The sequence below is a fragment of the Lycium ferocissimum genome, chromosome 2 (genome assembly GCF_029784015.1).
Source record: "Lycium ferocissimum isolate CSIRO_LF1 chromosome 2, AGI_CSIRO_Lferr_CH_V1, whole genome shotgun sequence".
Taxonomy (NCBI): domain Eukaryota; kingdom Viridiplantae; phylum Streptophyta; class Magnoliopsida; order Solanales; family Solanaceae; genus Lycium; species Lycium ferocissimum.
The window spans coordinates 61,897,997-61,922,732 of NC_081343.1; the positions used below are offsets into that span (position 1 = coordinate 61,897,997).

At 35.7% G+C, this 24,736-nt stretch overlaps 4 protein-coding genes across 5 annotated transcripts; 3 read left to right on the forward strand and 1 right to left on the reverse strand.

Annotated features, from left to right (window-relative positions):
• Positions 1-2,595: 2,595 nt before the first annotated feature.
• Positions 2,596-6,778, forward strand: LOC132046600 (uncharacterized). Its single transcript, XM_059437280.1, has 5 exons — positions 2,596-3,266; positions 3,349-3,393; positions 3,524-3,829; positions 4,166-4,350; positions 6,318-6,778. Exons 1-5 carry the CDS (start codon positions 3,032-3,034, stop codon positions 6,558-6,560), a joined length of 1,014 nt encoding a protein of 337 aa, XP_059293263.1. The 5' UTR covers positions 2,596-3,031; the 3' UTR covers positions 6,561-6,778.
• Positions 6,779-8,668: 1,890 nt separating this feature from the next.
• LOC132046601 (RHOMBOID-like protein 9, chloroplastic) lies at positions 8,669-11,961 on the forward strand. Of its 2 annotated transcripts, none has more exons than XM_059437281.1 (7): positions 8,669-8,793; positions 9,517-9,983; positions 10,069-10,249; positions 10,365-10,530; positions 11,035-11,205; positions 11,382-11,536; positions 11,617-11,961. In XM_059437281.1, the coding sequence occupies exons 2-7, from the start codon at positions 9,638-9,640 to the stop codon at positions 11,864-11,866; spliced, it is 1,269 nt and encodes a 422-aa protein (XP_059293264.1). In that variant the 5' UTR covers positions 8,669-8,793; positions 9,517-9,637; the 3' UTR covers positions 11,867-11,961. The 2 variants fall into 2 exon arrangements, with proteins under 2 accessions (XP_059293264.1, XP_059293265.1); XM_059437282.1 differs by lacking the exon at positions 8,669-8,793 and adding an exon at positions 8,800-8,946.
• A 2,430-nt stretch (positions 11,962-14,391) lies between these two features.
• Positions 14,392-16,407, forward strand: LOC132046603 (membrane protein PM19L-like). Its single transcript, XM_059437284.1, has 4 exons — positions 14,392-14,667; positions 14,767-14,944; positions 15,471-15,519; positions 15,711-16,407. The coding sequence occupies exons 1-4, from the start codon at positions 14,535-14,537 to the stop codon at positions 15,834-15,836; spliced, it is 486 nt and encodes a 161-aa protein (XP_059293267.1). The 5' UTR covers positions 14,392-14,534; the 3' UTR covers positions 15,837-16,407.
• A 36-nt stretch (positions 16,408-16,443) lies between these two features.
• Positions 16,444-23,577, reverse strand: LOC132046602 (ultraviolet-B receptor UVR8-like). The gene is made up of 11 exons (XM_059437283.1): positions 23,389-23,577; positions 23,136-23,280; positions 22,929-23,039; positions 22,787-22,847; positions 22,298-22,416; positions 21,662-21,747; positions 21,359-21,560; positions 20,939-20,992; positions 19,747-19,857; positions 17,253-17,309; positions 16,444-16,780 (listed from the first exon to the last, which is right to left on the reverse strand). Exons 1-11 carry the CDS (start codon positions 23,415-23,417, stop codon positions 16,583-16,585), a joined length of 1,173 nt encoding a protein of 390 aa, XP_059293266.1. The 5' UTR covers positions 23,418-23,577; the 3' UTR covers positions 16,444-16,582.
• Positions 23,578-24,736: the final 1,159 nt, after the last annotated feature.

A 24,736-nucleotide genomic window follows, 5' to 3' on the forward strand; every position in this document is an offset into this window, starting at 1 on the left:
AATAATTGTTGAACTTAAAAAGTAAAAAATATATATTTTATTCTTTAAAAAATGCCACATGGACAAAAAATTCATGTGGTAGCGCGTGTTGACCACCTCCATGGGTTGTCAGTGTTCAGGGGGGTCGTGCCTAGCATATTTTCAAGTTTAGGGGGTAATTAGGCCAACGTAAAGTTTAGGTGTATACTGAATAAAAATCGACAAGTTCAGGGGGTCCGATCTATTCTGCCGAAAAAGTAATGGAGGCCTTTGTTCCTTTTTATCGGGTTGCTGCTGTTCGAAGTGTGGTCCCGGTGAACTGCACGGCAAAGATTCTTCAGACATCAAGTCTTTATCTGTCTTTTGGCTATAAACAACTGAACAAGTTCGCGTAAAATCACTGTTCAAAATTTGGGACAGAAAGTAAAAGTTGGATTCCCATTTCCACTCAAGAGTTGCGAGCGTCAAATAAATGATTTCTTTGACTGGCATCATGGCCCGAGAGCTACTAATCCAATCTAAGGTGTATGTTTACATTTTTTTGTGCGGAGTGCGCTTCTTTTGGGGTGATCTTTAAATTTTACCCCTCATATTTATGGTCTTTAAATTATGTCCTCATATTCTTTGGCTTTAATTTTTTAGCTTTCGCATTCTGTTTGAAACAATGCCCGAAATCGTGAGGTTACGAGTTCGAACCCCGCTCAAGATAAATTAAAAAAAAATCGCAAACAAGGTTTGGGTCGCGTGTATCTGCCGGACCGATACTTTTGTTAAGGAATTACAAATTTTATCTTGGACCGCATACTCATGCCTTTTATGGGCGGACTTTCAGCATAAGTATGTCGGGTCCCAAGATAATTTTGATAATTTCTTCACAAAGTTATGCGGGGGTGGGGGCATACTTTTAATGGGCAAACTTTTATGCGGATCCTAAACTTTGTGAAGGAATTATCAAAGTTATGCGGACCAAGATACTTATGCCAAGTCGCCCATATAAGGCATAAGTATGCGGGTCCGCATAACTTTTGAGAATTCCTTCACAAAGTTATGCCGTGGGGCATACTCTTTTAATGGGCAAACTTTTATGCGGATCCGGCATAAACTTGTGAAGGAATTATCAAAGTTCTAGGATCCAAGCATACTTATGCCAAGTCTGCCCATAAGGCATAAGTATCTGGTCATAACTTTTAATTCCTTCACAAGTGTATGTTGTTGGGGGCGTAATAAATTTAAACTCTGCATTGCGAATTTTTTTTAAAATTTTATTTGCAATGGTTGAACGCTAATACTACGGGTTTTAAGCCAAGAAGCGAAAATTTAAAGATTTCAAATATGAGGGCAAAATTTAAAGACCACCCCAAAAGAAGGGCAATTCTGCGAATTGCCCGTATGTTTATGAGTTCAACTTTATTATTATTGTTCGTTATTTTTTTTTTCGAATAATGTATATGAAAAAAGAAATTTAAAATCATGCAACTTACATTCATTACAAAATGAAAAAGTGCGACAGTCGAAAATGATCAACATCTTTTTTTTTTTTTTTTTTAAGGATCAAATGTCTCAAAGAGATAAGACAACTGAATTTCTATCAAAACTGCCAATGAAAATCTACCTTGCATGTACGTGAGAAAAAACCTGACAATGACTATGTGCCACAAGATGATGGACCTACTTACTACGAGCCCCCCTAATTATTACGAGGATGATCTTGACATCGTCACATGTATTTATGGATGTCCACTCACCCAACTACAATTTATTTATTCATATCAGTATCCCTCTATTTCAATTTTATAATATGCCACTAAATTTTATCTTCTCATTATATCCTTTATTCGCCTCTCTTTCAACAAAATCTTTCCAACCCACAATGAAAATAACCCAAGACAGAGGAACAATGTTGATTAAAATTTTTCCCCTCTCAAATATCTTTAAGGTTGTGGCCATCCATTGGATTTCCTCGCCAACACATATCCTTATTCGAATGAAACTTCCTTGAATTAATTATATTAATTTTGCATAATAAAAAAGACTGACTCCTCTTTTGAACTTTTGAATATAGGCGGGTATCTCCACTTGTCCCTTTCAATGTTGGCTGCTTCAATTACAAAGCTTTGCGAGGTTATTATGAAATATCCAAAGATTAAAAAATGCCATGAATTTAAGACCATTCTTTTTAATTGGATTGCAAAAAAATGAGATGAAATATCATATTCTTAAAATCTTTTTCTCGAGATGAGTTTTTAACACCTTGGGCGTTCAAAAGCTTAGTTGTTGAATTACTGTCGTTTTTATTTCATAGCATTATTGAAACAAGATTTCCAAATAAGAAACTGACGGTAGAATTGGGTCACCACAATTTTGAATTCTTTCTCATAAAAGAAGGCTAACGGCCTCTGTCATTTGCTCGACTTCAACTTAGCATATTGGAAGAGTTGACTTAGCTTGTTTAACTAGAATTGAGTAAGAAGGTTAATACATCAAGATTAATCACGCTCATCTACAGAAGGTTAGGTGAATCAACCTAAACTTATATTATTGTAGCAAGTATCAAAACAGACCACAGTGCATGTCCCTATTATATAGTATCATTTCACACCCCTAAATTGGGAATTGAACAGCACAACGGTGACCCATCAAAAAATGGGAGATGAATAATTGATCAGTAAGGGTTATATTTACCTACTTTGTTGCACTTAATCACCAAACTTCCCTCCATTTTTAATGTAAAACCAATATCAGATTAGACTTCTCCTTTTTTATCTTCAGATAAGCCAAATATTCATTTGGCCCACTTTTCACCCTCATAATTTTTCTTGTTTTTATTTATCTAAAATTTGTGTTCAAAAGAGGTTGTGGGTTGCTGTCAAACAGGAAATTTAAATTTGAAATCTCTGAGGCTTATTTTTTGGAAGTTACTCGTTCAGCAACTGCTCTCTTTAGCATCTTTTTGCTGATTCTGCAGGCAAAAGATTTTTGAAATTTATATAGCCTCCTTTCTTTTTATTAAAAAGAGAACAGCTTTTTAAGTCCACACCAAAACTCCATCATCATGAAACTAGAAACTAGCATGGAACAGTCACCTAATATTGGAAATTCAAGAAGGCGAGATGATGGAGACTTGAACTTGAGAGAATGGTCTCTTAAGGCCAAAATTAGCAGAGAAAAAACCAACTCAAGAAGATTCTCAGCTTCTTATATTACGAGTTTTAGAGAAGATGTAAAATCCTTTAGATCAAACATATCCATTTCCAGTACTGCTTCTTCCCCTGGCTACACCTTAAGAGGTAATAAAACTACTTCTCCCATTTTCCTTCCTCATCATTGATTTATAGTATTTCCTCATAAAGTTTCAATCTTTTTTTACAGAAGAAATTGACCCATCAACGTACTCTTTTACCAATGCCCTTAAAGGTGAGTCCTTTACAATTCAGAGGCGAATTCAGAATCTAGAGTCTTGAACCAACAGAATTCGTCATAATGATGATGAATGACATTTTTATTTTTCAACTTCATAGAATTTTTGGTTTGTTTTTGAGTGCAGCATTGCAGGCAAAAACAATATACAGTTGGGAATACATGTCATCAGATGGATTGGCTCTAAATTCCAAGTGGAATGAAGCTGAGAAATATATCTGCAATCCTTTATCAGGGGAAGTTCCTTTGGAATGTTTATCTGCAAAAACACTAAGTGCGAGATCATTTCGACAATTAACCAGCAAAATCACCATGTCTGCACCTCTAATTTATCCTTCTCAAATTCAGACTCGACAATTCCCATCAAAACCTCCTACAAAAGTAGTACCTCATTTGCCTAAACATGAACTTGAAATCCAAATTCCAAACAAAGGTATACACACTTGTTCTCTTTCCATTTCCTCAATTCTATATATAATGTACGTTAAATTATACTGATAGTGTAAGTTTTTTACACTGACTATATAATTCAAATCTTTAATAAAAAGAGTTTAGCTTAACCTGTTGGAGCAGGTAACTCACGGTACTTCCCAAGTTAGTAATCCCACTTTTTACGGACAATTACATGCAGTTAACTTATAAGTGACTTAATTGTGTAAAAATTCTTTCACGCTATCAGTGTATATAACTTAAATCTTTAATATAAAACTTTCTTTTTTCCCCTCACCACTCTGCTTTCTGACTTGTACATTTTTATTGTTAATTTTAGAGAAGGGTAGTGTTACTAGAGATGTGGGAACACAGAGTAGTACTCCAGCTAATTACTTAAGTTCAAAGAGTCCAAGTCCTGCTCGTACTCCATCCATTGAGGATAGATCTACAAAACGCTGCGTAGCAGATGCTGATGATTCACCTATGAGTATGACAACTCCTGAATCAAAATCTGAGGAACAGGTAATAAATTAAATATTGCTTACTTTCTATGAGAAATATCTTTATCCTTAAAACTGTTTCTCTATGATCAACTACTATAAGTATCCAAAAGGTGGCACGTTGCCTTATTTTGCCACTAGTTATGATGTTAACATTAGGAGTGCACTCAGTGCCAGAGCCATAAGTTTTATTAACAAGATTCAAGATATAAAGAAGTAAACACATGTAGAAGTCAAGTAGAGAATTCAATATATGAATGTAAAATTATATTGTATATAGAAAGTCAATTCAATATATGTATGTAAAAATTTCCTACGAAGAGGTCCGGATGAACCCCTTGTGCCCTAGCTCAAACCCTGAGTGTACCCTCTCTGAATGTTTAAACTTTTAGATGTGGTAGTCATCTATTTCAACATATGAAATGGTCGATCACAGGATTGACCCTAATTGTTTTAGTCCTAGACCTGAATATTACTTCAAATTTGCAGCTCAAATGAAATGTTTCTGAATAACTTTTGTTTTCTTCAGAGTTATTACTTGTTGAGTTTAATTTTTATACACTTACTGTATAAAAGTTTTTTTACATTATCAGATCATTTAAAAGATAACGGCAAGTACCTCTCTCTAATAAGTGGGATCAATATAAAATGAGACAAATCTATAACCTGCTATAGGTTAAAACACACTAATAATATCAAAATAGTAGTTGTGAGACTAGATTATCGAGATTGACCAAGTCGCATGAATTGCTATACTGAATTCTACTAGGTAGGTGGGGACTTTTGGTCCCTAGAGCATCGTTCAGCAAAAAGTACCATGCACATGCAAAAATCATATCATCACTTGCATTTGTGGGCACTTAACTTCTTGGAACCAGTGGCACATCCTAGCTTTCACTTTTTTCCCCTTCTTTTTATTTTAGTTTGATCCTCTTTTTCTATTAATGGTTATACAAGCTGTGGAAAAAGTCACTTTAAGAAGCCAAAAAAGTTATGTTTTCTCCACCGGAAAGATTCCTTAGGAATTGTCATCTTCTCAAGTACTTCTCAATAATTATATTCATGCAAGAATAGTTTCTTTCAAGTTCCATATCAACGTCCCCCTTCTAAATTTGTATTACTAGTACATTATAACCTATTATAACTGATTATTTGCTCTGTTTTCCATGTTATTGTACTAACTTGTTAGAATTGTTACGTGTTGTTATAGGCAATTTAACTTCTTGTGTAAACTAATATGCACTGTCGTCACTACAATTAAAGAAGTGAAACCCTCTCAAATTACCCCCTTTATCTCACCTTCTCATTTTATTATTTTTTGTGCTTTCCAGCTATTTTATTTGGCTATTTATTAGTGTAAGATTTATAAATATATCCTAAACAGCTTTAACATGGCCTAGTAACATAGTCCATTTTGCAGGTAAAACATCTTTTTCTTACTTTGAACCAGAAAATGTGTAACACAAGATTCATTATAGTAGGTTAGAGTTCCTTAATTAATACGTAGTACAAACTGAACAGCAGAAACGTGTCTTGTAGGTCCTACTAGCTTCGAAAATACATACTCTGTACTACAATATAATTGAGTGGTCAGCTGTATTTTTGGTGATGCAGTAGAAAGAATAAGCAATTTAATTTTAAATTTTAGAAAAATAGAGTTGAAGTTCTGTATATGCACTGACACCATAAAAGATACTTTTATTTACACAATCAGAGTTACTTATATTATATTAAGGGTAAATATTATTGATAACATTGATAGGTAACCTCGTGAAATGATAGTAGCTAGTTAACATGTTGTAATACGTTAAACTATACTAAGAGTAAGTTAAAAAAAAAATGTATATAACTTAAATACAATATTTTCTACACGAGTTAATTAATCAACTTCCCAATGGATGAAAGTCATGTTGATTGAGTTCAGAATCACAAGCGAACACAGATGCTGACAATGAATGTATATTTGTGTACGGGGGTAATGTTTTATAGGTGGAAGTGAAAGAAACAAGACGGAAAGAAGACACAAAAATAAATGAGGATGAGCAGCTGGAAGAGAGAAATAATAATTACAAGGTGATGCAACAGAGCAGTACTAATAGCAGCAAGTGCAGGCAAGGGTGTTTATCATGGAGGAGTTTATGTATGAGACAAAAGCAGCAGAGAGAGAAAAAACATAGTAAATCAATAAAGAAGAAGAAGAACATCTTTCTTTGCTATGTAAATGGATGCTAAATAGTAGAACACTATGTCCTTTGAAAGATTCTTTCTTTCCCTTATCTTACTATCACTTGTCTCTTCTCTATTTCTCTGTTGTGTTTCTCAGATACTACAAAATCTATGAGAGAAATGAGGAACATGAAAGTGCAATCATGAATGAATGCCAGCGCTTCAGAATATATAGGGTCATGGTTACTTCCTTTTTTATTATTTTAAAGATTCTTTTTTCCGTTTCTTTTGCCTTCTAGGTATGTTATGTACTTATGTTCTTTTCCTGGTAACATATGTTATTCGCTGTGTTCTAAACTAGAAAATAAATATGAACAGTAGTACGTTAGATCAAAACGAAAATATTTGGAGCCCACAAAATTTACTTTATGTCCTTAAAAAATGTAATCCCCTCATAGTATTTGATGTATTGGATTATATTTCTTCCCGTGATAGAAAAGGTGTGAGAATGCGTTTACCAAAAAAAAATGGCGCAGAAGAAAAGGAAAAATAATTTTTGTCCAAAATTAATCAATCGATCATCATTTGATCAAATCCGGAGCTGAGCGACCACACCGTGTTGTCTTTTTTTCTTTTATAAACTAGTGTAGAAATATTTTTCTATTTTATACTCAACAAATATTTCTCCTTTCTCCAATGTAACATCCCTTCATTTCCCGTTCACAACTCAACCCAAATTAAATGTCATGGTTCGAATCCATTCACATCAAAAGAAAACATATATAGTTCATATTTTTTTGTGATAGAGCTGACAGCTTGAGTATCACGTGCTTCCGTTAGAAACGAAAAATTATGTGCTATTGGCGTAGAATTCCTACGGAAGAATTATCTATTCAAACATACTGTTTAACCATGCATGTCCAAATTGCACGGTTCCTGGTTAACGTGAAACTGATATTATCGCCGCAGTCCTATTTTGGAAAGAATGGCTATGTTGAAAATTATCAAGCAGTTCACGTGAACATTGATTAGTCAACAGTAAAGAAAATAAAATAAATAGAGGAACACTTTTCATTGTTTTTAGTATTCCCTCCGTTTCATAATAAATAGAGGAACACTTTTCATTGTTTTTAGCTTTGGGTATACCCCTTAATTAAGAAAACTACTCATTTCTATGAAGTAAATATGTATATTTTTATTAACTTACCTTTGACGTAGCTATTTACTAGTTTTTTGGTAATATAAAACTCTCTTTATTTAAACAAAGATAAAATTGAAAGAACATTATTAATGTCTTCTTGATTATGTAAAACACACTATAAAAAAAACACATTCACAGTGCCTTAGCTATACAGGGGGTGTCAAAAAATCAAAAAGAGATCTTGAGATGTAACTTTCACTTTTAAAACCAACCTCTTTACATATTGCAAATTGAAGGAAACATGTATATTATCATTTGAAGCTTGAGAAGAGGATTATATGAAATCTATATCCAGTAACGCTTAATCATCAACAGCGAAAAACTCAAAAACTCCACTGAGGGAAATTGCACAGATTGAACCTTCTATTATTCTTTCGATGCATAAAGATAGCTTTTTGACAAGGTGTTCAAAGAATCTAAGAGCAGCAGAAATAGGGGATGCGATTATACCCAAACTAACGCATCGCATGACATCAGAACTCCGAAGTCAAGTATGCTTGAGCGATAATTACATATAAATTTTTATGATAATTATAACCCAATAACCTGGTACTACAGCATTAGTTAAGCTACTATGACATAAATTAAAATTCATTGATAGCACATATCCTAAACTAAAGATGTAACAGTTGGTGGGCCCAGTAAAGCATAGCGTACTTAAATATACAACTCTACTACTGTTTACTTGTTACTATTGAAAACAATAAAAACAACCAAAAAGAGAAATATATAGGAGGAGGAGGAGGACGTTATACATGCGGCTGGTCAGTTGACCTAATAACCTTCTTATCGAGCATTAATCCTGGTTTAGTGAACTAGGTTTAGTGGGACCTGCCCAAATCCCAAATTAATGGATATAGGGGCGTTTATTTACACTTGGCAAAGTTTTATTGGGAGAGTGGAGATAAGGTACAACATCATTTGGATCTTTCCGATTCTTTAATTTGTACGTCTTCCACATCTTTTATTTAGAGCCTGTTTATCTTCTAAGTAATCCCTGCATTAAATGGAACTGAGGCTGCTGGTACTTGCTGTTTTGTCTATCTATGAACATCTCTCCTACTCTCGGGGAATACCACTTTTAGCTCTTCTCTAAAGGTCATACGTTTTGTAACTGTCTTGTTTTATTACACACTCTCACAAACATATCCAATTATCCATGATCCTTTATCTGTTTAAAGGTGGAATAAAGAGTATCTGGAGACTGTAGCATGGAACTTTTAATATCCATGTTCCTTTTACAATAGTTTTGTAAGTTGATCTTTACTTTTGGTGTGAGAAACAATAGTGTTCTAGCAGTTGATCAAACTAAATCTTGAGATGGATTATTGTCAGTACAATATTTGCATTAAATAAGGATTAGAATCCGCAAGTAAATAGGATGGGGTTATAATAATTGATCCTATAATTAAGGATTAGAAAGAGGTATCTGTGTTTGTTAAATACAAAGGATATGCCAAGAAAACAAACCTATCCCAAAACAATCAGAACAACATTATCATGAGCTAAAAGGTCTCCAAAAGAATTCTGGACCTTGGACTAATTAATATTATGTTATTCTCGATCGAGCAGAGCTATTTGTGTCAAAAATTGCATGACTAGAAAATCTTGTCAACTTGCAACATAAATAGTTAAAGGGGTTTCAAAATTATGGACATCAAAACTGCACATTTTTATTAGAGACTTCTCTCACACATGACACAATCACTGCCTATGTTGTGCAGTGTCTATCTAGAAACTTTATAGTTCACACAATTGATTGATATTTACATATATAATGAAGTCCATTTGATCCTGACACAACTCTTATTCTTGTTGCAGAAGTTTATCAGCATACCTAAAATGCAGTAAGTAGTATACGAGAGGTGACATTTTCTAAGGTCACTAGCAAGGATGACCATGGATTACTTTAAGGAACCAGTACATAGCTGAAAAAAACGCAATGGTCTGCACTACAGTATCACTAGGAAGAGTTCATACCAGGGGATGCATTCCACAGCAGGTTGTGCCTAAATTAGCTCATGTATATAGGGAGAATAAAAGACACCTCCCCTTTGTATCCCGGCTTTCACATAGTTCTCAGAGAAGAATACTTGAGACAGTGAAATCTGCATTGAGTAGTCAGGAGAAGCAACTGAGGGCCTTAGATTCTTACTTCAAAAAACTCCATGATAGCACGGGAGATTCATCTTCGAATGAGAAAGCTAAACTAACAGGCAAAAATCATCAACTTAAAGCAGAAAAGGCACTGCGATCTTTGAAAGATTTTAGTGGAAAAGAAATTGGAGGTAAGAATGCAAGAACTGCTATTCTATGAACAAACTTTATATTAACTATATTGTTGTGATAATTTCTTCTACTTATCATATTCAGGTGCAGAGTCAAAACTCCATTCCTTTTCTGCTTCTGATGACGACACATTTGAAGAAGCATCATATTTTTCCATCAAAATGATCAACAGTGATGGCAAGACTAAGAAACTAAAACAGTATGTGAAGTTAAAAGCTAAGGACATTCAGAGTTCGAACGAAGAATCATCTAGTTTTTACTTGATGTAAGACATCAGCCTCCCATTGAAATTTTGCAACTGCTACTTTAGTTATACTGTATAGTGTATGCATATTCTAATTTTATACCTTTTCTGATGATTTTTGCCTTTCTTAATGCAGAGGCATACTGGCTTCAATTAACATTGCAGTTTTCCTCTTCGAGACAGCTAGTCCGGTCAGGAACTCTGATATAGGGATGTTTTCACTTCCGATGGTATATGGCGCGAAGATAAATCATTTGATCCTACTTGGTGAATGGTGGAGGCTTCTAACACCGATGTTTCTGGTACAAGATTGAAATTGGTTCGTCCTTACATGATTAATTGCCCTAGAATTGCATAAAAATACAATAATATTGGAAACCATGGTATATGATTTAGTTTTTATGATTGCCAGATGCCAAGATACCAGCAAACACACAAAAACTTAACTTTTGCTTTCTTTTAACTAACTTTTGTTACATAAACAGTTTCTGATGATGAACCTAGAGTGGAAAAGAATTATTCAAGATATACAGAAGTAAAACTGCATATGTAGCAACTGTTATTAGGGAAGATCAGCTTAATTTGGTGTTAAGAATAAAACAGATAGGTTAGGTAGTAAGAGTTTTACTCTATATACTGACAGTATAAACGCTTTTTACAATATCAGGTCATTTAAAAGGTAATTACAGGTAAGTACTGATAAGACAATTAATACTCGATAACTTGTTAAATTACGCTGATAATATAAATGTAAGTGGATATAAGTTAAATCCATTTAATTTGATTGTTGATATGCTATGTTGCAGCACTCAGGAGTCCTTCACGTAGCCCTTGGTTGTTGGGTGCTTATAAGTTTTGGGCCTCAAGTATGTAAATCATATGGTTCATTTCCATTCTTCCTGATATATGTTCTTGGAGGAATTTCTGGTAACTTGATCAGCTATCTTCACACACCAGAGCCAACTGTTGGTGGAACTGTAAGTTCCATTACCATTATATCAGATTCTTTTTTTCTCAAGTTCAGCCTATTTGCCATTGAATGCTCGTCTTCCTCAGAAGTTTATGTTTCTACAATATTATTGTAGTTGTAATAAGGTCTAAAAGCTGATCAACTTGGAAAATGAAAATCTAATTCAAGAATTGCATTTCTTAGGGACCTGGTTTTGCTCTAATAGGAGCTTTGCTCGTTTATCAAGCTCGGAACAAAGACATGCTAGGAAAAGAAGCTTCTAAAAGCATGATTGAAAAGGCAATAATTGCAACTGCTTTCAGCTTTGTCCTAAGCAACTTTGGGCCTATAGATGACTGGTTAGTACTTACTATAAAGGGAAGTAAAAATTTCCATAATTACTTAACCAAGAAATTGACAATTGTTGTGATGTTTGCAGGGCACATTTGGGAGCAACATTGATGGGAATAGCATATGGTTTTCTTATATGTCCAACTCTTCAAGTGGACAATGCATCTTCAGAAAGTGGTGAAAAAGAAGGAATCACACTTGTTAAACAATATTCAGATCCTTGTAAATCTCTTGTTTATTTCTCGGTCTTAATTCTGCTGCTTGCGTCTTTGCTTTTGGTAATAGAACCTCCACTCAACTCATTAGCTGGAGGTGAAGAAGGGTTCTATATAAGCTGAAGCGGGGTGCTTAATTAAAACCACAAATATACCCCTTGTAAATAGGCTTGTTGTATACAGGTTTTGAATAAATAAGCTTTACAAAATTTTCTTACTGTTGATCTCTGCAAATATTTGTTCAATTTTAAAATGCAGGATCATCATCATGTTTACTTCATCGTCTGTCCAGATTTGGTTGGTTCAAAACAAGTGTATAAACATAGAATTTTTGACTGAAGTAAGCCATTATTTAAAGCAATTCACCAAAATAATACGTTTTTTTGAAAATTTACTGAACTAGAATAGATGTATTTCGCAGTAACGTATTAGACATTATTTACTCAAAAAACCTAACGGGCAAAAAAGTTAGTGATTGACTGTGTTAAAGGATAATACGTACTTGTGAGTAACGTTTTACCCTTAATACGTAACTGAGAGTAACAATTTTAAGAATCCAGGCACGGACAACTTTTGTATGAAATCTGACAATGATTGATTTTAAAGTTGTAATCCAGAGTTACGACTTCAGGCTTAAACGTAACTAACAGTAACGTTTCTACAGTGAACCCGTGAGCTGAGTTTAATGTTTTGGTTTCAGAAGAATGAGATAGATCATTTTCATCCATTAAACTTATGACAGTGCAAGCTAAAAGTAATAAAAAATATAAATACATCATATTTCATTTTATTTGTATTAATTTAATTAGTTACGAAATTTTAAAAAAATTAAAAACCTTGTAAATTTTGTGGTTTTAATAAATATATTATAATATTTCTTACATAACTTTAAACCTGCTATGTTATATGTCGAAATAAAAAATAATTTTAAATATGAAAAGATTTTTTTTAAATAAAATACATAAATTGAATTGGAGTGAATCTATTAAGACCCATTTCATAATGTTCATAAGTACATATTAGATGTGTTTCATTGCTTACCCATGACATATCAATTGTCATTATCATTTTAAAGTGAATTACAATTCAACGATAAAATATGCATTGCTAATGTACGTGTTTTATGTGACGCATATAAGCGAGATATCATACTTATAAAACCAATAAAAATTGTTATGCAAAAACTTGAGTTTTTTTGTCTACATCTATAATCGATTGGATAAATATTATATTCTTAAATATCTATAGTTAAAAATAAATTCACGGTAAATTTTTTCTCAAGTGTATAAACTTTCCAAATAAAGGAACACTCCCAAACACCATGTATATAATATGGTCTAAACATAGGCGGAGCCATGATGTAAAATTTAGGCATTATGAACTTATCATCAAATGCACAACTCGTTGTACTAATTGGTTTGCAATTAAAATCGTTATAATAAAAGTGATCTATCTCATTCTTTCGAAACCAAAAGATTAAACTCGCTCACTGGATAACTGTAGAACATTACTATCAGTTATGTTTTAGCCTGAAGTCGTAAAGTCGTAACTCTGGGTTACGACTTTAAAATCAATCAATGTCAAATTTGTTACAAAAGTTGTCTGTGCCTGGATTCCTAGAGTCGTTACTCTCAGTTACGTTAAGGATAAAACGTTACGTATTATCCTTTAACACCGTCAAGTACTAACTTTTTTGCCGTTAGATTTTTTGAATAAAATAATGCTTAATACGTTACTGCAGAATACGTTTATTCTAGTTATGTTAAAAAAAAATGTATTATTTTGGTAAATTAATTTAAATAATGGCTTACTTCAGTCAAAAATTTATAAACATAGTTACAACTTACATATGACCTACTCCCAAATGGTACAAAAATTGTTCGTGAATAAAAATAACAAAAAAAGTAAACTTCAAGCACGACAAAAGTCAGATATAAAGAATTAAACAGTAGTAGTTGATCAATAGAGGAAATGATCAATTTTCACTAATTTTTTCTTTAACCGTTCCTACTTGCCCTGCTAGTTTGGATTCACAGCAAAGCTTCTCTATCAAGAAGTTGCTAATTCTCAATCCGAAGCCCTAAATTAAAAATGGACCATCCCAACACATTTCTGGATGACATCTTACTCTGTCACTCCCTCCCATCAAAGGACAGGAAAACACAAGGGCAATTTGCAGGATTGTCCTTCGTTGGGGTGGTCTTTAATATTTGCCCCTCAAAATGGTAGTCTTTAACTTTTGTCCTTAAGGCAGAATTTGTACATGGATAGAATTTGCAAAATTCTATCTTAAGGCAAAATTTGCATGGCCAGCCTCCTTAAAGTGTACCTAATTTTTTTTATATAAATTAAGTTTCAAAAAATTCAAATCCACAACCTCGCTTTTTTGAAAGAAATAAAAACGTAAAGACCACTAATTTGAAGGACAAAAATTAAAGAACACCCCAAAATGAAGGCCAATCCGCGCAAAAAAAAATGCCGACTAATGATGAGGCCCAGGGTCCTGGAACTATGGGCTTGGAGAGAGACTGTGAAGTAGTGGGCTTAATTCATAAATGCAATCCCTGGAGCCCACCAGCATTTTTTTTTTTTTTTTTTTTTTTTTTTGTTATCAAATTTCTAACACCTGTAAAGTGTAGCAATGGAGTCCTCTTGAAGCAACCACGTATCCAACAAACAGAACACTATACTACTATTTCCGGGAAAAAACCAGACAACCACATATACTATACAATGCAAGCAATATTGGTGGAACTCTTAGAGTATCAGCTGAAGTTAAGTTAATCAATTAATGGCGGTGGGAAGAGGTGGCAGAAGCCTTATGGGACCATTCTTGGTCATAAACTTAGTTGTTTATTTAATAGTACTAGGACTTGCTGGTTGGTCACTTGACAAATACATTGATGGAGAACAAAATCACCCCCGTAAGTTCAGCTCTTTAAATTTCCATAAAATAACATGTTTAATTTCTGTTTGATAGTATGTTTAATTGTATTGCACGTGTTTGTGCAATGTGTGAACAGATTTAGGTGGGAATACATCAACAAGTTTTATGTTGATGTTTGCATTGATTGGGGGAGTGATGGGTGCTTCCTCTATGCTAGCTGGGTTTATTCATCTCCGAAAATGGACAAGTCAAAGCTTGGCTACTGCTGCTACTTCTGCTATCATTTCTTGGGCCATTACGGCTCTTGCTTTTGGGTATTAACTACTCCTCTAGTTCATATAATTTTGTCATTTGCAAACTGAATTTGTTCCAAAACTATTTAATTTTTAAAAAAGAGTTTTAAGTTCTATGGAAAGTGTAAGGCTTTACCATACCTTTTCACAAAAAAAAAAGAAAAGTAAAGTCAATGTAAATTTTTGTTACACTGTCAGGTCATCCAAAGATGTTCACAAGTCAGCCTCCGTAAACTGTACCTAAAATTTATGATATTGAAAATAAGACATGCTATTTGCTATAACAGGTAAAATGTTGTAAAAGTGGCCTGATGGTGTAAATTAAGTGAGATGTACAACAGAGATACTCTCTGGCTATTAAATGTTTTGTTGAGGATTGTGAGAAAATCTTACAAAACACTGAAACAGATAATCTTTTTTTTTTTTTTTTTTTTTTTCTTTTTTCTTTTTTTAACTGAAACAGATAATCTAAAAAACTGGTAATATGCACCATAATTAGAGGACTAAATCACTGATCAATGTGTTTGATGAACTTATGATGATGCAGTCTTGTTTGCAAGCAGATAATAATGGGAGGTCACAGAGGAAAACGTCTGGTAAGTGTCTCTCTAAACCTCCATTAATTACTATTACCATTTCATATTTACCTACAAAGTTACTGTTCTGTTAAGAGTTCATTTCGACTTCTGCTTGCAAACAGAATTACTGAATTACCATTTCATATTTAGCTACAAAATTACTGTTCTGTTAAAGAGTTCATTTCGATTTCTTTTTGTAAAATGGACAGCAAACTTTGGAAGCCTTGATCACCATAGCTATGGTTAGTCAATTGCTCTATATACTGTTGTTGCACGCTGGGATCTTTCGCAGCAGATATGGCCCTGTTTATGGTTCCTATGGACCTCAGCACTAGCTTTTGCTCAACTTAACCTCCCCTGGTCCAGCTCCGAAATCGCTCTCTCGATGATCAAATTACATGATTCGTGTATATAAGTTAAGTACATAGGATTGGGAGCTTTCCACTATGCGGATTAGACTTAAGAACTTGTACACTTAGAACTCGTACACTGTATACTCAATATCTGAGGGACGCTTGTGCTTTGTATGCTTGATAACTAAAGGAAAGTATGCTTGCCCTTCAAGTATTTTTGCTTCAATGTAGTGGCTTAAAAGACTTACATTTCACTCCCTTTTTCATCGATTGGCACGGTAAGAAATAGCTGTACATAAAAAATGGGTTCTTGTTTTAGAAGGATCCGGGGGGATTCGAAACATTAGATGCAAGGGATGTTAGTTCCTGCTTTGAAATGCAAGGTTTAATAAGAAAGAACAGAAAACTGAGTTCAGAAACCAATTTTTCGATAGTGTATTATGTGCACGAGGCCAAAACATGGCCCTACTGCCATTGGAATTCCAATGTTTCAGATTTAAGCAGCAAGAAGGTAGAATCAGCCTCGTCACAACATAGCACCAGTAGACAACATCAGCAGACAGTACTAAGTTCCCAGTAAACGCCAACCTAATTTCCACCTCAGTTGCATAGCCTGCTCAATAATATTTATAATAACATTTATAAGTACAACCATCTCATACAACAGTGACAGTGAACCAGATATCTACCATCTGAATTCAGACTTAAAACTGATACTTTTAAAGTGATTACTCAGACTCAAATGTCTGCCACTCTACACTCGCCATCGTATGGCGGCCACCACAAGCAACAAGTTTAGCGCACCAACGCCCTCCTTCAGGGCTGCTGACATCACTTGGAGGCGGAATATTTATTGGAACTTCCGATGGATGACCAGTTGTCACCTTTCTACCATATCCTAGTCGTCCATGGTCACCCCGCCCAAACTGCCACATGACAAATAGCCAATGAGTTGTTATTTTATCTTCAGTACAAAAACACAGTAATACAGAATAATTATCAATGATCGTAGTTAGTCACCATTACACCGAACGCCTGTATATCCAATCAGTACCTAACGTTTAAAGTAAGAATTTTCTGATGTATCTCACTCCCTTGGAGAAGGATGTTTCAAAATTGAAATATGAGGTGTACTCTACATATTGCAGAAATAAATGCGTGTAACCATTCTTCAACATCACATTTCAGCTTTTTCCAAAAGCTTAAAAAGGGATGGCGGATCACCCACAAGAATGTTATTCAAATGCTTGTTGCTATAACAAATTGGCTAAAGAGTTTTAGACAAGACAATTGCATGTTTTCGTTAAAGATTTCAAACAAGTAAAAAGATGGGCTTTGGCATGAGCCTAGCTTATGCAAACTTGAAGGTTTAGAAGGAAAACAGTGGCGGGTACTCACAGAAAACATTCGACCATCACGCGTTAATGCAACAGAGTGTGTGCCCCCACATGAAATCTGCATCATTAGAAAGAGAACTCACCTCAAGAAATTAGAGACAAAGACAGATATTAAAAGCTAAATTGGATTGACAAGCCCACGAGTAGATAGTTTGGAAATAAGTCGGAAACAAGAAGAAACAAACTCTTATCTCAAGCATGAGCATTCACAATCGGATTATAATCTTCTTCCACTCCCTATGACGAACTAACACGCACGGATACAAAATGTAATGTTGCATCTCGGTATCAAACCCCAATTGGTCACACAAGCTGCCAAGTTTTAGTAGAGAAAATGGCCAAATGAGCCCCCAACGTTTGATCGAAATCTCAACTACACACCTTACCTTTGCAGGGGTCCTATTACCCCTGAGCATTTTAAACGTGCAATATTTATCCCCTAAATGCTTGCATGGCAAAGTGAGTGTATTTCTCTCCTTGAGAGAGTGAGCACCAAAAACAAATATTAAAATTTTGTTTTTAATAATTATTTTCATAAATATATGTATTCTTAATTATTATTATTTTCCTTATTTGTTTCTATCTCATTTCTAAAAATGTTTTTCCTTATTTTTTTTAATCTGTGAAAACTTCTTCTACAACACCATCAAACACGCCGATGAGCTCTTCCATCTCCGCTGCCAAAACTTCTACCACCACCCCTTTCGTCTTCTCCTTCCGCCCTTTACCTCAGTGCCTTGCTTCCAAAATAATGGCCAGTTTTGCTGCCAGGTCAGTCCTTCACTACGCCAGAACCGTCGCCACGAGACTTACCGCCGGTGACAAGCCCAAGGCCGCTCCTTCTCCCTTTCGCATCACTTAAAAACCCCTCATTGCTCCCATTTTCAGGTCATGCAGTAAATACAAATGTTATACTTCTTACATTTCATCGATTAGCCTAAACTCACACTCAATTTGATCGACCCGATTCGTCAATCTCTTCTACGGTGCATTACCTCGACGTGGGAGCTAGGAGAATTTGGCCGGAGATGGAGGATAATGACATGGCGTGACAGAGCTGAAGAAGGAGGACGTTTTTGAGAGTCTTGAACCATCCCTTGTAGGAATTTTTAAATGGCTGCGAAGGTTTCTTGAACCCAAATAGGTTGATTTCTTGAAAAGAAATGTATGATTGAAGATGAAATTGAATGTGTGTGTGTGTTAATGGAGAAAGAAAATGGTCTCACCTATGGCTTTGGAGGTGTTGCAGAAGAAAGAGGGTTTTGATTGAGGAAGATGAAGGAAAAAGAAAAAGAAATTAAAAAATAGGATAACAAATCAAAAAATTACAAAAAAAAAAAGTTTTAATTGAAATTTCCAGGTGTCAAGTGCGTGCATTTTCACCAGCAAGCATCTATGTGGGTGTGGCCTTTTAGGGGGGTAAATATTCCACTTTTAAAATGCTCAGGGGGGAATAAGACCCCCGCAAAGGTAAGATGTGTAGTTGGGATTTCGATCAAACGTTGGGAGCTCATTTGGGTATTTTCTCTGCATTTTATTTTGGTTTTCCTGCATTCTTTTATTTTTTAGGCGCATGTGTCCTTGGTCAGTTGGCCGTGCACATGTTCTGTTACAAGTCTCCTATTTTAAAATAACAAATAGATACTAAGTATGCCCCAACATTGACGAAGATATTGGGGCAGCGGTGTAATGAGCAAAATCTATTAGAGAGTGTAAGCCTAACAAATTGCTGAAGCTCCCCTATCTGCACCTGGGAAGCTCAACGACAATGGAAAATATACAATCAAACTCAGAAGAAAATCCACATTTTTACTCAAACTCTAGAAGAAGAAGAATAGCTGAGCTTGATGAAGAAAAGAGCATTGTTCCACCTTTATTTACCCCCTGATTCGCTGTTTTGTTTCTCAGAGTTCCAGTCTTTCTTCTTTTTCTTCAGTTCAGCTCTGACTTCCACTCTGACTGTTCTCCTGATTCTTTTATTTCATCCTATGAATTTTGCTGCTTTTTTCCATTGCTGCTCCATCATGTTTTGCATTTTTATTGTACTATATGTTTTATCTGGTGCTATTTGGGTGCTTTATCAAGAACTATGTGAATCTAAATTATTTTTGCATTTCTTTGACAGTTATTAATACTCATCGCGTATTCACATAATAGTTTAACCTTCACATAATTTTGTATAAATAGTGTCCCCTTAATTCTAGAAACTTCTGTGACTTCCTGCCGTATTTGTGCCACAACGCCACTTAGATGATGAGCAATATTTCAATCTCAAGTAAGATTCTGGCAAAGGCAGGCCTCTTAGTAAGACAAAGTCAGTCTAAAAATAATGAGCACGAGTGCAATTATAATTTTTCCTGGACATACAAATTATATTCCATAGCGTCGCACCTCCATCGGATACACAAAGAGTGCTGACAAAGCACAGGGCAGTGACTTCCATAGTGATGAGCAGAGAAAAGACCTACTGATAATGAAAGAAATGAACAACTCACCTGAACAATATTCTGCTCAGCTAAAAGTTGAACCTGTTGCGGCAACATTTTACTACTTTTGTCATCTCCAAATCCAAGTCTACCATGTTCCCCTCTTCCCCAGCCATAAACCTGTAGTAAGCAGAGGTTAACACACAGTTGACACAGGTTGTTGACTGTAGAGGATCATGAGAGTCATGATTCTGCATTCAGCCTCTTCCAAGGCACAGAATAGCAAACTGGGAGAACGTGTAGCCACGTCTGCAGATTGATCTAGGTGAACTCCTGCCATAAGCAATCTTTCCCACAAAAATGATGGTCATGGACTCATGGAAGTACAAAGCAAAAATACAGACCTAAAGTTTGACAACTTATCCGCCAAATTGACCTCCTGTTGGACCTATTTGCTAACCAAGCACTATGATTATTTTAGTTTATTTTTTTGATGACAAGGGAACCTGGGTGCGCACAGAATAAACCCCGCTCCAGTGCAATAGCCTGCAAACCACACAGGAGAGATAACCCGCACTAGGCAAGCCCCGTGCGACAAGCTCGACCCAGAAGGCAAATCCCCCTCCGTCGTAGGCAGGGAGTTTCGAACCTGAGACCTCCGTTATGGAAGCCCCATGCTCAACTAACTGAGCCACCCTTGCGGGTGCTATGATTGTATATGCTAACATTTTTAATAATTAACCAAATTTAACATCTCAAGAGCTGGAGGGAGACCAGCCTACCACATTGGAACCTGCCAGACAACCCATTACTTGAAATTTTTCAAGTGCAAAAAGAGTCATGTATTGTGGAGGAGATTGTTAGAATAATGACAACCTCCTTTGCAATACAAGAAAGTATCACTTGTGAGAATCAGAGAAAAAGCTGGTGTACTCTAATCAAGAAAAATGCACATTGCGTACTATATGCAACTTCATTTAACTATATTATTTGTATGTAAAAAGATTTATCTAAAGGAAAGAAAGCACCTATCATCAAAGTATTTTCACTTAGGTTTTGCACAAGCCAGAAATAAAGGGGGATCAGGAAATCTTTGATCAGTACCACAACAATGACATATGGTCAGATGCCCAACGTTCAGCCAGAGGTGTATTTATCTCGAAGTAACATATATACTGATCGTTGTTTAAAAAAGTACAGTACACACAAAGCAGAGAATGTTATGTAGAACTAACATAAAACATTAAAACACAAGCTATACCTCTCCGTCATCTGTCAAAGCTGCAGAATGCCATCCTCCTGCAGCAACATCAACCTGGACATGAAAACAGAAATATCTTACATACTTGTTTTATTAATACATCTTATGTGTTCATTATAACTCTTTGGCCCATTTCGGTTCTAAAATCAATAGAATATTAGGGCTTGTTATGTTTCATGCAGTAAGATAAATATCCAAAGAAACCTTCAATTAAAAAAAAAAAGATAAATATCCGAAGAAACTGGACTGAACAACTGGTCCTTTAACATGATGAACAACTTAATGTGTAATATACCGAAGTACTTAATGAGAAAATGAAGAGAAATATAAGGACAAGCAAAGGTTGGACCAAAATGATCAAGTACAAACCATCTTACAAATAAAAGCACAATCAAATGACAAGAACGGATTAATACAAACCAAAGTGAGACCAGATAGCCCTTGAACGGCAATGGGTTGTGATCTTGGCTGGGTATCCCCAGTTCCAAGTTGCCCATACTCATTATTACCCCATGCCATTAGAACTCCATCATCAAGAAGAGCCAAGTTATGAAAGGCTCCTACTGCAATCAACCTCACACTTGCAAGACCTTGTACACGGACAGGAGTAGAAATTTGCTTTCTGCAAGGTTTAACGCAGCACTTATGAAATTCTTAAACAAAAAAAATAATTTATTGTACACATCATGTTTACTAGAGACCAATGATTAGAATAGACTGTACATGTCACCAGGAGGCCATGGTTGACCCCATGTCCATACTTGTCCTTCCCTTGTAAGAACAACAGAGTGTGTACCGCCAGCAGCTACCTGTTATGTAAAGAAATTAGGAGTTAATTGGCAAAGAAGGCACACATCCAACATCGCTGCACATGATATAAGTATCCAGCAGAAAGGGAAAAAGCATTTAATAGGCCTGCATGTATTGAGATCCGGTTGGTGAGAACCTCTAAGTAAATTATTTTCTCCCTAACAAAAAAGAAATAAATATTGAACAAATGAACTTGAACCTATATCTTAAATCTATTTCTGTCGATTTTTTTATATTTTTTTTTGTATAAGGCAAAGTTTTAATACTAAAGTAAAAGCTATTGCTGTCGAAAGGATGTTCAAAAAGGAAGAAGTACAAGAGTTAGCAATAAATTTGCTGGCATGAGACTTAGACCCAGACACTAGAGGTTAGAGAGCACGTGTAAATATCCAAAATCCTGAAGCTCCAGTATTCAGTAAGCACTTATCAGGATCAAGAACCAAGACAAACAAGGAAAAGTCTTTGCAGAGTCATCAACCAACAAAACAAGGAAAGAAACTCCACGTGTCCAGCTCCTTATGAAATGAATCAATATAACGAGAATGTCACCTGATGAACAGAAAGCTTAGGAGCACAACGCTTAGGGATCACAATATCTCTCTTTATAGGCCTTCCAGTGTCATCTTTCCTTTCCGGTTCTTCACCACATTGCCCGTATTCATTACCCCCTGCAAGGTTCATGAACTTGAGAAGATAACTAACGCTCCAAGTCACCAGAATCCAGTAATTTGAACACTGAACTATTAAAGCAGACTGCTGAGTATTGGAAGAAACTAGAGGCGAAAATGGGTATGGAGGATTCATACAGTCAACCCTAGCTAGTTTGACGGTGAGCCCTTGTTGCCTTAACCTATTAAAGCAGATTTATACAAAGTTCATAGATGTTAGCTTTGTGGGTATAATCCACCAAAGCAAAGAAAAATTGAAACTTTTCCTTTCTTTTTTGTACTTTCTTTATTGGAAATCACCCTAACTGATATATTTGGAATACAGTATTGCTTTTAAGTAAGGATAAAGATGAACAAAGCGGAGGTGTACCCCAAGCATAAGCTTTTCCTTGATCATCTACTGCCAAACAATGCCAGCCACCAATAGCTGCCTGCAATCAGAAAATCCCATTAAAACCTACATCAACAAACTCAACTCTTTTGCACAAATAAAATTAAAATCTGGCTCTTACCTGAACAATTTTCACATTGGCAAGAGCTTTAACCTGACTAGGAATATTCTCAGTTTTAGTCTCAGGTGGATGCCCCAAAGTCCCTCTTTGATTCCAACCCCAAGTAAATAACTGATTATCCAACACAACCAAGAAACCCAAAATCAGACATAAAAATAAGAACTTTAATCAGTAACAGCTAAAAAGAAAGAAAGGGTATAATCGTACTTTGCCATCTTCACATATAGCAAGAGAATTTCTACTGCCAGCAACAACAGAAGAAACTTTTTCTGATTTAAGAGCTTTAATTGTACAAACCCATTCTTTCTCTTCATTATTTCCAATACCCAATTGACCATCTTCTCCAGAGCCCCTAAAACAGTAATAAACACATATATGTATAACCATAAACATAGTCATTACTTTTATTAATTAAAAAGTTAATTAAAAAAAAGTTATCAGCTTGGTTTGAATAGCTTACCAAGCGATGACGGCGGTTCTGGAAGCCATAACTCTCAGTTTACTCTGTGTTTTTTTTTTTCACTGCTAAGTGGGAAAACTTGGAGCTTTTTAGTTTTTAGTACAGTTCGGTGGAAATCTGATTTCAAGAATCGCTGTTGGGTGTGTGTATAAAAATGGTGGCTTCTTTAATCTCTATATATAGTGGAAGTGGACTAGTTGAGTGGAGTAGACAGTGGAGGCGCCCCAATATATTATTATGCATTCTCTAAGTAATTATTATTATTGCTACTTTGGAAAAGGGTCAAAAATACCCTTGAACTATCGAAAATAGGCCACTTATACCCTTCGTTAAAGTATGGGGTTAATTTTACCCTTGCCGTCTAATTTTGAGACCACATATACCCTTTTAGTTAACAGACCTCCACACAAGCTGCCAACATGGAAGAAAAAATGACGTGGCTGCCAACGTGGAAATAAAAAACCTCAAGTCCCTTTGACCCTATTCTTCAACATCATCTGCAACGCACAAAAAAACAAAACACAACGGAGAAGACAACTAAGTCACCGGAAAACGCAAGACGGCCAGATCTTGTACCGAACAAGCAACGTATCAGATAGCATCAAACAAACCATGTTCTTAGGAAACGAACAGAACCGAAAGAAAGACGGAGGAGGATGTGAAGCCACCGCTAGCGTCGGATTTTCTTCGACATCGACCGGTGAACAATTAAATATGAAAGAAAACAAAAAGGAAGCGTGAGCGGGGGAAGGGAGAAGGGGCGTTGGCCAGTCGTTGTGGCGTGGCGACGTGGTTGGAGCAAAAAGGGGTCGTCGGCTATTTATGGCTCGAGTTCGCCGGAGTCCAGCGTAACAGTGATGCACCGAGATAGAAAATAGGAAGAGAGTAGCGTATGGGTGAAGGGAAGGTCGTAATTCGTCACTGGCCTTCCAGTGGTCAAATCCGGCAGCGATAAACAACAGAAAATAGAGAGACGATATCATAGTAGTAATATAATTAGGGGAGCAATTTTCTTCTTAGTTTTCACAGTACCCTCGAGTCTCTCTTTTACAAGTAGTAATATAAATGGCGCTTCTACTATGGTACTCATGTTGATGCTCATTGATTTTCCTATCCTCGGCCAAATCGCCGTAGCCGGAGAGAAATTGATTGTTCTCCGGAACCTTAGATTAAATCTATTCATGAAGATCCGGCTTGGGGATTGTTCTCACGGCCTTGTTTGGCCGGAGCTCCGGTGAGGATGCTGATCGGTAGTGGAGAGTTTTCCACATAGGCAGCCACGTCATTTTTTCTTCCTTGTTGGCAGCTTGTGTGGAGGCCTGTTAACTATAAGGGTATATGTGGTTTC